This window comes from Neoarius graeffei, chromosome 10, assembly GCF_027579695.1.
Source record: "Neoarius graeffei isolate fNeoGra1 chromosome 10, fNeoGra1.pri, whole genome shotgun sequence".
In the NCBI taxonomy this organism is placed as follows: Eukaryota; Metazoa; Chordata; class Actinopteri; order Siluriformes; family Ariidae; genus Neoarius; species Neoarius graeffei.
This window is the reverse complement of record NC_083578.1, coordinates 3,654,025-3,667,411: the sequence shown is the minus strand read 5'-3', so window position 1 is coordinate 3,667,411 and position 13,387 is coordinate 3,654,025. Positions and strand designations below refer to the sequence as shown.

At 50.2% G+C, this 13,387-nt stretch overlaps 1 protein-coding gene across 1 annotated transcript in view; it reads right to left on the bottom strand.

The window, feature by feature from the left end:
- Positions 1-13,387, bottom strand: part of LOC132892687 (alpha-2-macroglobulin-like) — a 156,973-nt gene that overhangs the window by 127,776 nt on the left and 15,810 nt on the right. The window contains exon 7 of the mRNA XM_060930999.1: positions 5,176-5,260. Coding sequence (XP_060786982.1) covers positions 5,176-5,260 — 85 coding nt within the window. The remainder of the gene's footprint in view (positions 1-5,175; positions 5,261-13,387) is intronic.

Below are 13,387 nucleotides of genomic sequence, written 5' to 3'. Positions count from 1 at the left end.
TCAGCGGTTCTTAGGATTTGCTAACTTCTACCGCAAGTTTATCAGGAACTTTAGTTCTGTAGCAGCACCCATGTCGGACCTCACCAAAGGGACAGGTGGATCTTATGTCTGGTCTCCTCAGGCGGAAAAGGCGTTCAAAGACCTCAAGCACCGCTTCTGCATGGCACCCATTCTGGTCCTTCCGGACACCTCACAACCATTCATCATGGAGGTGGACGCCTCGGACAGTGGTGTTGGCGCGGTGCTCTCTCAACATTCAGAAGGAAAGCTGCACCCCTGCGCTTACTTCTCCCACCGCCTGAGTCCTGCGGAGTCCCGGTACGATGTGGGGGATCGAGAACTGCTAGCGGTCAAACTGGCCCTTGAGGAGTGGAGGCACTGGCTGGAGGGAGCGCAACATCCATTCCTGGTTTGGACTGACCACAAGAACCTGGAGTACCACCAGCAAGCCAAGAGACTGAACCCATGACAGGCTAGGTGGGCCCTGTTTTTCAGTCGGTTTGACTTCACCCTCTCGTACTGCCCCGGCTCCAAGAACACCAAACCTGACGCACTGTCCAGGCTGTTCTCTGCCACTAACAGGGAGAGTGAAGTCGAGCCTATTATTCCTGTGTCCCGGATTGTGGCCCCTGTCCGCTGGGGTATTGAGGAGGCCGTCCGACGAGCCCAACGCCAGGACCCCGGTCCTGGGACGGGGCCACCGGGCCTCTTGTACGTCCCACATCAAGCCCAGGCCAAGGTTCTCCAGTGGGGTCACTCTTCCCCCCTCACCGCCCACCCGGGAGCTCGGAGAACCCTGGACTTCCTGAAAAGACGCTTCTGGTGGCCTAACATGGAGAAGGAAGTAAGGTCATTTGTCCTGTCCTGTGAGGTCTGCACCAGAACCAAGAACCTGCGACAGCGTCCCCAGGGTCTCCTGCATCCTCTGACCATTCCCCGGCGTCCCTGGTCCCACGTGGCAGTCAACTTCATCACGGGTCTCCCTGAGTCTCAAGGTAACACTGTCATTTTGGTTATAGTCAACAGATTCTCGAAGGCCTGCTGCTTCATACCACTGTGCAAACTCCCTTCTGCTCTTGAAACAGCCAAACTTATTTTTAATCATGTCTTCCGAGTCTTTGGTCTCCCACAGGACATCGTCTCAGACCGAGGGCCCCAGTTCTCCTCCCGAGTGTGGCATGGGTTCTGCAAGGTCATCGGAGCCACTGCCAGCCTCTCCTCTGGGTTTCACCCACAGTCCAATGGCCAGACGGAGAGGCTCAACCAGGACCTGGAAACCACCCTGCGAGGCCTGGCTATGGATAACCCGACATCGTGGAGCACCTGGCTGCCATGGTTAGAGTACGCCCACAACACCCTGCAGTCATCGGCCACCAAGCTGTTGCCATTCCAGTGCCAATTCGGGTTCCAGCCACCTCTGTTCCCGGACCAGGAGGAGGACGCGGGGGTGACCTCGGTCAACCAATATGTGAGATGGTGTCGCAAGACCCTCATCCAGACCTCCAGAACCAACCAGACTCAGGCCAACCACCATAGAAGACCTGCCCATGCTTTCCGCCCTGGGCAGCGGGTTTGGCTGTCCACTAAGGACCTTCCACTGCGGGTGGAGAACCGCAAGCTTGCTCCTTGCTACATTGGCCCCTTCAAGGTGGTGCGCAGTGTGAACCCTGTCACCTACCGGCTCCAGTTGCCCCGGACTCTGAGGATCAACCCCACATTCCATGTTTCCCTGTTGCGGCCCTTACTGACGTCCACGTATGCCCCTGCCCCTAGGAACCCCCCACCCCCCCGCATCTTCCAGGGTCAGACTGTGTTCACCGTGCATTGCCTGCTTGACTCCCACCAGGTCCGCGGCGGGCTTCAATATCTAGTGGACTGGGAGGGCTATGGTCCTGAGGAGCACTGCTGGGTTCCCGCTCGGGACGTCTTAGATAAAGAACTTTGTCGGGACTTCCATTCGGCCCATCTGGATCGCCCTGGGAACATCAGGAGACGCTCCTGGGGGGGGGGGGGGGGGTCCTGTTAGGACTGGGACTGTTTTGGCCTCTAGAGGCCGCTGTTATTTTTTTTTCTTGTCATGTTTGTTTTGGCCTCTAGAGGCCGCCACTGTTTCTGTGTTTTATGTTTGTTGTTTTCCATGTGTCTTGTGCCCCGCCTAGTCCTCATTAGTGTCACCTGTGTCCTATTTTAGTTTGTGTATTTATACCCCTGAGTTCAGTCCTCTTGTCACGGAGTCTTTGTGCTGTTATGTTTAGCTCCAGTAACCTCTGTTCCGTATTCCTCGCCTGTGTCTTTGTGGTTTTGTACTTTGCTTTCTTTTGGACTTTTTTGGACTTTGTGTTTACCATTTTTGGATCCTCTGAACGTTGGTATTTTGCCTTTTCTTTTCTAGTTTTTTGGCTTTTGTATTTGACTTTGACCTTTTGGATATTTTATTTTTCCCTTCATCTTCTGAGCATTTTTTGGATTATATTTTTTTTGGACTGTAAATATTGTAAATAAACTTTTTGATACTTTTCTACTTCCGCCTCATGCCTCTGCACTTGAGTCATCCCCCTGGTGGCCTAGTGGGGGTTTGCTGGATTATTACACCAGCCAACCAGGTTCGTATCCCAGCAAAACCCTAACAATTATTATTATACACTCTCTTCATATCAGCATTCTCGAAGGCCAACACGAGCTTGCCAGTGACTCAGTGCTGTTAGGACGGCAGTCCAGTTAGCTTCCAGCCGGTGTAGTGTTACCGAAGGCCAATGCTAGTGCAGTCAAGCCAAATATTATTATTGTTATTAATATTATTTCTTTCCCCTGTATAATTTACTTAGTTACTTTTAAAATCAACCTCAACAGCTAGACACAACAGAGCGACCTGGCAGCCAAAATTCTATCAAAATCTTCAATTTTTAATGAAGCAAACCTGGTGGCCATGTTTGTTTACAAATTGTCAGTTGCTCACACCACAGAAGTTTTACATCTCTGATGTGTGACATCATGTTGTCTTGTTGTTTTCATGTTGTAACAATACTGCACGCTCATTCTCCATTGGGTAGAGTGGCGTAATATACAGTTAGGTCCATATATATTTGGACACTGACACAAATTTTGGTTTTTTTACCTGTTTACTGAAACATATTCAAGTTGTAGTTATATAATGGACACAAAGTCCAGACTTTCAGCTTTCATTTGAAGGTATCCACATTAAAATTGGATGTAGGGTTTAGGAGTTTCAGCTCCTTAACATGTGCCACCCTGCTTTTAAAGGGACCAAAAGTAATTGGACAATTGACTCAAAGGCTATTTCATGGGCAGGTGTGGGCAATTCCTTTGTTATGTCATTCTCAATTAAGCAGATAAAAGGCCTGGAGTTGATTTGAGGTGTGGTGCTTGCATTTGGAAGATTTTGCTGTGAAGAAAACATGCGGTCAAAGGAGCTCTCCATGCAGGTGAAACAAGCCATCATTAATCTGTGAAAACAGAAAAAAACATCCAAGAAATTGCTACAATATTAGGAGTGGCGAAATCTACAGTTTGGTACATCCTGAGAAAGAAAGAAAGCACTGGTGAACTCATCAATGCAAAAAGACCTGGACATTCACAGAAGACAAAAGTAGTGGATGATTGCAGAATAATTTCCATGGTGAAGAGAAACCCCTTCACAACAGCCAACCAAGTGAACAACACTCTCCAGGAGGTAGGCGTATCAATATCCAAATCTACCATAAAGAGAAGACTGCATGAAAGTAAATACAGAGGGTTCACTGCACGGTGCAAGCCACTCATAAGCCTCAAGAATAAAAAGGCTAGATTGGACTTTGCTAAAAAACATCTAAAAAAAAAGCCAGCACAGTTCTGGAAGAACATTCTTTGGACAGATGAAACCAAGATCAACCTCGACCAGAATGATGGAAAGAAAAAAGTATGGCGAAGGCATGGTACAGCTCATGATCCAAAGCATACCATATCATCTGTAAAACACGGCGGAGGCAGTGTGATGGCTTGGGCATGCATGGCTGCCAGTGGCACTGGGTCACTAGTGTTTATTGATGATGTGAGACAGGACAGAAGCAGCCGGATGAATTCTGAGGTATTCAGAGACATACTGTGTGCTCAAATCCAGCCAAATGCATCCAAACTGATTGGTCGGCGTTTCATAATACAGATGGACAATGACCCAAAACATAAAGCCAAAGCAACCCAGGAGTTTATTAAAGCAAAGAAGTGGAATATTCTTGAATGGCCAAGTCAGTCACCTGATCTCAACCCAATTGAGCATGCATTTGACTTGTCAAAGACTAAACTTCAGACAGAAAGGCCCACAAACAAACAGCAACTGAAAAACTCTGCAGTAAAGGCCTGGCAGAGCATTAAAAAGGAGGAAACACAGCGTCTGGTGATGTCCATGAGTTCAAGACTTCAGGCAGTCATTGCCAACAAAGGGTTTTCAAACAAGTATTAGAAATGAACATTTTATTTACAATTATTTAATTTGTCCAATTACTTTTGAGCCCCTGAAATGAAGGGATTGTGTTTAAAAAATGCTTTAGTTCCTCACATTTTTATGCAATCATTTTGTTCAACCCACTGAATTAAAGCTGAAAGTCTGAACTTCAACTGCATCTGAATTGTTTTGTTCACAATTCATTGTGGTAATGTACAGAACCAAAATTAGAAAAATGTTGCCTCTGTCCAAATATTTATGGACCTAACTGTATGTAGGATACGCAATATACTAACAATATTGCATGCTATCAAACCAAATGAATGAAACCTGCTAGAAGGGAATAGAATAATTTTTTATTCCATCAAAAAAGTGTCCTGTATGTAAAATATATATATTTTTTACATTATGTGATGTTCAGTTAGCTTTGCACAGAAATAGCTGGTGGAAATGTCCTTTAAAGAGCTTTTTTTTTTAAAGTACACTTCACATCCTGTAATTTTGTACTTTTACTTGAGTAAAGTTGAATCAGTATCTCTACATCTACTGGAATTTTTTTTTACACAAGTAAGTTTACTTCTACTTCAGGAAAGAATGTGTGTACTTTTGTCTCTTCTGACATTTAGAGTGCAGATATGACAGTATATTAGCTTTTTTAAAATGTTAAAAGTGTTTTTTTTTTTTAAATCCCAGTCTGGAGTAATGAAGCAGAAGATTATTAAATAGTGAACACTCACTTTGCACACACTTTGAGGATGGCATACGTGTCCAAGATGGTTATTGTTGGAGGCAGCTGGACCGTCACTTCAAATTTTGGCAGAACTGTAACAGATGGTGTAACACAGCGTTAAAATATAGTAGCTGCTAATTTGAACTGTGTTCTTTTGCAAGACATTTTCATCATGTGTAACATACATGTCAAGTTATACGGTTTCCCCATATTTTGTATGGGAAAACGCAATCTTTTGGCTAATATGGCGTACACTGATTTTCATACGGGAAAATTACTGTGGCAGCAGGGGCGTGGTCAAGCATCGGTCTGTGACCGGAGGGCAGAGTCAGGGAAGGTAAGTGGCAGAATCACTGCACCTGATGTTTATTAACATGTGTTTGTGTCTTCCCCAGTGACCGTGCCCTATTTAAAGAGAGAGAGAGAGCAGAGGAGGAGAGCTCTCTCCCCAACCAGATGACTTGTGTGTGCGTGCGTGCATGGCTGGAGAGTATTGCAACTGAAAAGTGCAAAATAAAAGAGTTTTGTCAACTCAGCTCTGGCCTGCCGTCCTTCTGTGCTCCTCCCACTCATACGAACTGTCACAGTGGTGCCGAAACCAGGGATCGGAGCACAGGAAAAGAACAGCCCCATGGAGTCCTCCCCCTTTGCGGACCTGGTCCATGCCCTCGCCACGGCCCAGCAGAGCCAGCACCAGGCGCTAGTCGCCCTCAGGAAGGAGCAAGAACAACGGTTCGAGGCCCTGGTGTTGGCGCAGCAGGAAGATCGACAGGCGTTCCGGCACCTCCTCGCGTCGGTGGGGTCCACCACCTCCACCGCCGCGGGCCCTTCCCCCCTCACCCTAACTAAGATGGGCCCGCAGGACGACCCCGAGGCCTTCCTCACGATCTTCGAGCAGGCAGCAGAGGCCTCGGGCTGGCCGGTGGGGAACAGTGCGTGGCGCGCCTCCTCCCCCTGCTAACGGGCGAGGCGCAGCTGGCCGCACTACAGCTCCCCGCCAACCACCGGCTGATCTACACAGACCTCCACCGGGCCATCCTCCAGCGTGTGGGGCGCACCCCCAAACAGCAGCAACAGCGCTTCCGTGCTCTGCACTTGGAGGAAGTCGGCCAGCTGTTCACATTTGGCCAGCAACTCCGGGACGCCTGCTGGTGGTGGTTGAGGGCCGATGACTGCGACGCCGAGGGAATCATCGATCAGGTGGTACTGGAGCAGTTCATCGCCCGTCTACCGGAAGGGACCGTGGAGTGGGTAGAGTGCCACCGCCCGGCATCGTTAGATCAGGCCATCGAGCTGGCAGAGGACCATTTGGCGGCTGTTCCGATGGCAGGACAGCGGACATCCTCTTCTCCCCTCTCTCTCTCTCTCTCTCTCTCTCTCTCTCCCCTTCTGTGTCCCATCCTTGCCCCGTTCCCCCACTGCGGAGACGGGGGCCGGCTCCACCCCAGCCAGCCTGCCGCACCCGCGGTGCCTTCCCGTTTCCCCCTTCTGTGTCTGTCTCTTCCCCCCCTCAGGTGAGTGAGCCCCAGAGCGCCGGTGCAGAGAGGAAGCCCGGGCTGGTTTGCTGGCACTGCGGGGAGCCGGGCCACCTCCAACAGCAGTGCTCGGCAATGGAGGTGGGCGCAGTGGTTTGGATCCCCGACGTGCCAGGAGCCGCCCTCGATAGGGCTGGAGCATATCGCATACCGGTGAGAGTCCAAGGGGATACATATCAGTCGTTGGTGGACTCTGGCTGTAATCAGACCTCAATTCACCAAAGCCTGGTGCAAGACGAGGCATTGGGGGGAGCACAGTTAGTGAAGGTGTTGTGTGTGCACAGGGACATTCACAACTACCCTTTAGTGTCGGTCCACATTCTTTTGCGAGGGGAAAAATTTAGAGTAAAGATGGCGGTTAATCCTTGCCTTCCCCACTCGATAATTTTGGGGACTGATTGGCTGGGATTTGGGGACCTCTCGCACTGCAAACCTGCCCAATCACACACTTCTTCGGGTTGGCTGGGAGACCCGCTCACCTCAGTGACCTAAGGACGGCCCTCAGGTTTTGTAGGTGCCGTGGCCAGTCATTACTATAAATAATGTCGTCCAGGTATGCGCCTGCATAGGTGGCGTGGGGGCGGAGGACCCTATCCATTAGCTGCTGAAACGTAGCAGGCACCTCATACAGCCCAAAAGGAAGTGTGACAAACTGGTGTAAGTCGAACGGTATGGAAAAGGCCGTTTTTTCTCGGGATAATGGAGTCAAGGGGATCTGCCTATAACCCTTTGCAAATCCAGTGTCGAGTAAAAGTGAACTGTGCCTAGTCGATTGAGCAACTCATCAATACGAGGCATTGGGTATGCATCAAATTTAGACACCGCGTTGACTTTTCTATAGTCTACACAGAACCGGACCGACCCGTCGGCCTTGGGTACCAAGACCACCGGGCTGCTCCAGTCACTGTGGGACTCCTCGACGATGCCCCTTTTGAGCATGGCCTCGAGTTCTTCCCAAACCACTTTTTTCTTGTGTTCGAGTAGCCTGTAAGGGCGGCTATGCACTACCACCCCCAGGGGCGTCTCAATGTGGTGCTCTATGAGGTCGGTGCAGCTGGGCAGGGGTGAGAACACGTCCGAAAACTCGGTCTGCAACTGGGCAAGCTCCATGAGTTGGGTTGGGGAGAGGTGGTCTCCACAGGGGACTGGAGAGGTACGCGATGCCAATGGAACCTCCGTCCCCAGGTCCGCCTTCTCCGGAACCACCGACACCAATGCCACTGGGACCTCCTCATTCCAAAGTTTGAGCAGATTGAGGTGGTAAATCTGTAGTGCCCCACCCCTGTCCATTCGCCTCACCTCGTAGTCAACATCCCTGACTCACCGTGTGACCTCAAAGGGTCCTTGCCACTTGGCGATCAATTTGGAGCTTGATGTGGGCAACAGTACGAGTACTTTATCTCCTGGTGCGAACTCCCTAAGGCACATACCCCTGTCATACAGGCGGGTTGGCCGTTCTTGGGCCTGCCGCAAATTCTCCTGGGTTAGGTGTGTGTGTGTGTGTGTGTGTGTGTGTGTGTGTGTGTGTGTGTGTGTGTGTGTGGAGTTTTGTGCGCAGGTCAATAACGTATTGAATTTCATTTTTACTTGGTGAAGGTCCCTCCTCCCAGTTTTCTCAAAGCACATCTAGAATGCCGCGTGGCTTACGCCCATATAATAATTCGAACGGGGAGAACCCCGTGGAGTCTTGGGGGACCTCTCGCACTGCAAATAACAAGGGTTCAAGCCATTTATCCCAATTATGTGCGTCCTCACTTACGAATTTTTAAATTATATTCTTGAGGGCGCGATTGAACCGTTCAACTAAACCGTCCGTTTGTGGGTGATACACGCTGGTGCGGATCGGCTTAATCCCTAATAACCCATACAGTTCGTTCAGTGTACATGACATAAATGAGGTGCCTTGGTCAGTCAGAATCTCTTTCGGGATTCCAACTTGGGAGATGATGCGGAAGAGCGCTTCCGCAATACTGCGTGCTGAGATATTGCGAAGAGGCACTACTTCCGGGTATCGCATTGCATAGTCCACCAGAACTAAAATAAAGCGGTACCCTCATGTTCACCGATCTAATGGCCCAACGAGATCCATCCCAATTCTTTCGAATGGGGTCTCAATTAATGGGAGAGGGCGCAAAGGCGCTTTTGGAATGGCCGCTGGATTTACTAACTGGCATTCGCGGCATGCCGTACACCACCAACAGACATCGCCACGAATCCCTGGCCAATAGAACCGGGCCATTATTCGGGCTAGTGTCTTATCCTGCCCTAAGTGTCCAGCCATGGGATTAAAGTGAGCCGCCTGGAATATCAATTCCCGGCAGCTCTTTGGAATCAAAAGCTGTGTGACTTGCTCTTTAGTCTGAGTGTCCTGTGTCACTCAGTATAATCTATCCTTCATCATCGAAAAATAGGCGTAGGATGAGTGGCATTTGGCTGGAGTGTTTGACCATCGATTACTCTCACTTGGTCAAACGCATGCCACAGAGTCTCGTCTCGCGACTGCTCTAATGGAAAATTCCCCAATAGATTCCCCAATAGAAGGAGGAGGAGCCGGCAGCTCCTCACTCTGACGCGGAGATGATGTAGACGGCTCTGTGACAGCTGCTCCCACCAATGCGACACCAGGACCTCCCCGTGCAGAACTACGGCAGGACCCACTCTTCACTAAATGAGTCATTAATTCCCCAAATCCTGGCCAATCAGTCCCCAAAATTATTGAGTGGGTAAGGCGAGGATTAACCGCCGCCTTTACTCTAAATTTTTCCCCTCGAAAAAGAATGTGGACCGACAATAAAGGGTAGTTGTGAACATCCCCATGCACACACAACACCTTCACCAATTGTGCTCCCCCCAATGCCTCGTCTTGCACCAGGCTTTGGTGGATTGAGGTCTGATTACAGCCAGAGTCCACCAACGCCTGATATGTATTCCCTTAGACACTCACCGGTATGTGATACACTCTGGCCCGATCGAGGGCGGCTCCTGGCGTGTCAGGGATCCGGACCACCATGCCCACCTCCATTGCCGAGCACTGCTGTTGGAGGTGGCCCGGCTCCCCTCAACGCCAGCAAAACGGCCCAGGCTTCCTCTCTGCACTGGTGCTCTGCGGCTCACTCACCTGAGGGGGGGGGAGAGACAGACAAAGAAGGGAGAAATGGGGTGGCACCGCGGGTGCGGCGGGCCAGCTGGGGTGGTGCCGGCCCCTGCCTCCGCGGTGGGGGAACAGGGCGAGGATGAGACACAGGAGGGGGGGAGAGAGCGAGAGAGAGAGAGGAGAGGGAAGAAAAGGTTGTCTGCTGTCCTGCCGTCGGGACAGCCGCCAAATGGTCCTCCGCCATCTCGATTGCCTGATCCACCGACGCCGGGCGGTGGCACTGGACCCACTCTGCGGTTCCTGCTGGTAGGCGAGCGATGAACTGCTTCAGTACCACCTGATCAATGATTCCCTCGGTGTCGCGGTCGTGGGCCCTCAACCACCGCCAGCAGGCGTCCCGGAGTTGCTGGCCAAACACGAATGGCCGGCTGACTTCCTCCAAGCGCAATACGCAGAAGCGCTGTCGCTGTTGTTCAGGGGCATGCCCCACACGCTGGAGGACGGCCCGGTGAAGGTCCGTGTAGGCCAGCCAGCAGTCGGTGGGAAGCTGTAGTGCGGCCAGCTGCGCCTCGCCCGTTAACAGGGGGAAGAGGTGCGCCGCACACTGTTCCACCGGCCAGCCCGAGGTCTCTGCTACCTGCTCAAAGAGCGTGAGGAAGGCCTCGGGGTCGTCCTGCGGGCCCATCTTTGTTAGGGTGAGGGGGGAAGGGCCCGCGGTGGTGGAGGTGGTGGACCCTGCCGAAGCGAGAAGGTGCCGGAATGCCTGTCGATCTTCCTGCTGCACCAGCACCAGGGCCTCGAACCGTTGTTCTTGCTCCTTCTGGAGGGTGACTCGCGCCTGGTGCTGGCTATGCTGGGCCATGGTGAGGGCGTGGACCAGGTTGGCGAAAGGGGAGGACTCCATAGGGCTGTTCTTCTTCTGCGCTCCAAATCCTGGGTTTCGGCACCACTGTGACAGTTCGTAGGAGTGGGAGGAGCACAGAAGATGGCAGGCCAGAACTGAGTTTCGTAACTCTTTATTTTTATACACTTTTCAGTGGTCTCTAACAAACATACACACACAGCCAGACATGTGCACACACACATCAGGTGTGTTGTTTGGGAGAGAGCTCTCCTCTGCTCTCGCTCTCTCCTTAAATAGGGCGCGGTCACTGGGGAAGACACACAAACACACGTTAATCAACATCAGATGCAGTGATTCTGCCACTTACCTTCCCTGACTCCACCCTCCAGTCACAGACCGAAGCTTGTCCACACCCCCGCTGCCACATATGGTAACTGGGCTTCCACTTGGACAACGGGCAGGTGCGTCCCCAAATTAACAAGACAGCAGCAATTGCGGCCTGCCTGAGGCCCAAGACCAAAAAGGGGGTGAGACAGTTCCTGGGGCTGGCTGGCTACTATCGTAGGTTTATACCTAATTATTCGGACGTCACCAGCCCGCTGACTGATATCACTAAAAAGGGGGCACCAGATCCAGTCCAGTGGATGGAGCAATGCCAGCGGGCTTTCTGTGAGGTGAAGGCTGCACTGTGTGGGGGGCCACTGTTACACTCCCCTGACTTTTCTCTCCCCTTTATGTTGCAGATGGATGCATCGGACAGAGGGCTGGGGGCTGTTTTGTCCCAGGAGGTGGAGGACCGTCCAGTGCTCTATATCAGCAGAAAGCTGTCGGTGCGTGAGGGGCGCTACAGCACCATCGAAAAAGAGTGCCTGGCCATCAAGTGGGCGGTCCTCGTCCTCCGCTACTACCTGCTGGGACGCCCTTTCACCCTCTGTTCGGACCACGCACCCCTCCAGTGGCTCCACCGCATGAAGGATGCCAACGCGCGGATCACCCATTGGTATCTGGCACTCCAACCCTTTAACTTCAAGGTGATCCACAGGCTGGGGGCGCAAATGGTTGTGGCAGACTTCCTCTCCCGTCGGGGGGGGGGCGGTTGCAGGCCAGACGGCCACCCGGCCTGAGTCGGGTGGTGGGAGTATGTGGCAGCGGGGGCGTGGTCAAGCATCGGTCTGTGACCGGAGGGCGGAGTCAGGGAAGGTAAGTGGCAGAATCACTGCACCTGATGTTTATTAACGTGTGTTTGTGTGTCTTCCCCAGTGACCGCGTCCTATTTAAAGAGAGAGAGAGAGAGAGAGAGAGAGAGAGCAGAGGAGGAGAGCTCTCTCCCCAACCAGACAACTTGTGTGTGTGTGCATGCATGGCTGGAGAGTATTGCAACTGAAAAGTGCAAAATAAAAGAGTTTCGTGAACTCAGTTCTGGCCTGCTGTCCTTCTGTGCTCCTCCCACTTGTACGAACTGTCACAATTACATTTTGTATCAGAGATTTTTTCCATTACTCTGAGAATTTTCTTAGCATCCACCATTTATTTTTCAAACATGCATGCCCAATGAAACGGAACTATTTTCGATTTATGTGGTTTTATAGTTGCACATGGTTTTCTTGGTCATTTAAGTCCTGCTCAGACTGCCCAGACTTCTGTAATGGCTGCAGAAGTTATGTTCTGCCAATTTCTTGTGGAACACAACATCCCCCCGACTGTGGCAGACCATTTTCTTGCAGCTAGCGAAAAAAAAAAAAAGTTTCCCAATTTTAAGACTGCACAAGTAAGCATTTGTGGTTTTTTTTTAAGTTTTTACTGTTTGCATGTAGGAAAGCTTCCTCTATGATCATGATAATTTACGGAGGCAATACTGGGAGTCACTGTTGATACAACGGTAACTGTAGTTACCCGGCAATTTCTGGTTTCACTTCCCTAAACATTTTAATTGCTGATAGACATTATATGTAGACACAGATGACCAACACTCATTACTACCATCAGTTGTCAGTAAACTGGAAAAGTACTGAATGAAGAGTAATGGTGGTAATGACCGTTGGTAACCTGTCTCTAAAATGTGTAGTAGGGGATGGAACCAATTTAACACCATCTACATGTTTGCCGTGCTCTGATTTTCTTTTATTGACTAGGAAAATAATAGATGTATATAGGGGAAAGGTCTTGGATGTAAAAACTGCTCTGGGTGTTGCCAGGTTTCCAATGCTGAAACAACTTTTTACTGCTTTCCTGTGCCTCCCACAGAGCAATGCAGATAGTGAGAGGGCTTTTTCATTGGTTAGGAAAATTCATACTGAGGACAGAAAAAATATGGCTGCAGACACATGAACTGCACATCTGCAAATTAAAATGAAGTGTGATGAGGAGCTACAACTGCAACCCAAGCAGTGATATTATAGCTCGTGCCAAATCTGCAACATCTTTGTACAGCAAAGAACACTCCAAAAAGGAATAAGATTTAAATTCTTGTTATAAATTACTGGAAAGATTTTCAATTTAACTTCAGAATTTATGAATATTTTCACTTATCCTTGTTTACATAATATACTTGATGTGGTTCAGCCATCTTTAGTTGGATCGAACACTGCTTGTGGTGTCAATACTTTTTTCTCAAATGGAACTTTTACTAACCTTCATTTACTGTTTGACATGATTATATATAATTTGTTACATGTAACCTACTATTTTAATTAACATACCTACACCCCTCAATTCCAAAAAAGTTGGGACAAAGTACAAATTGTAA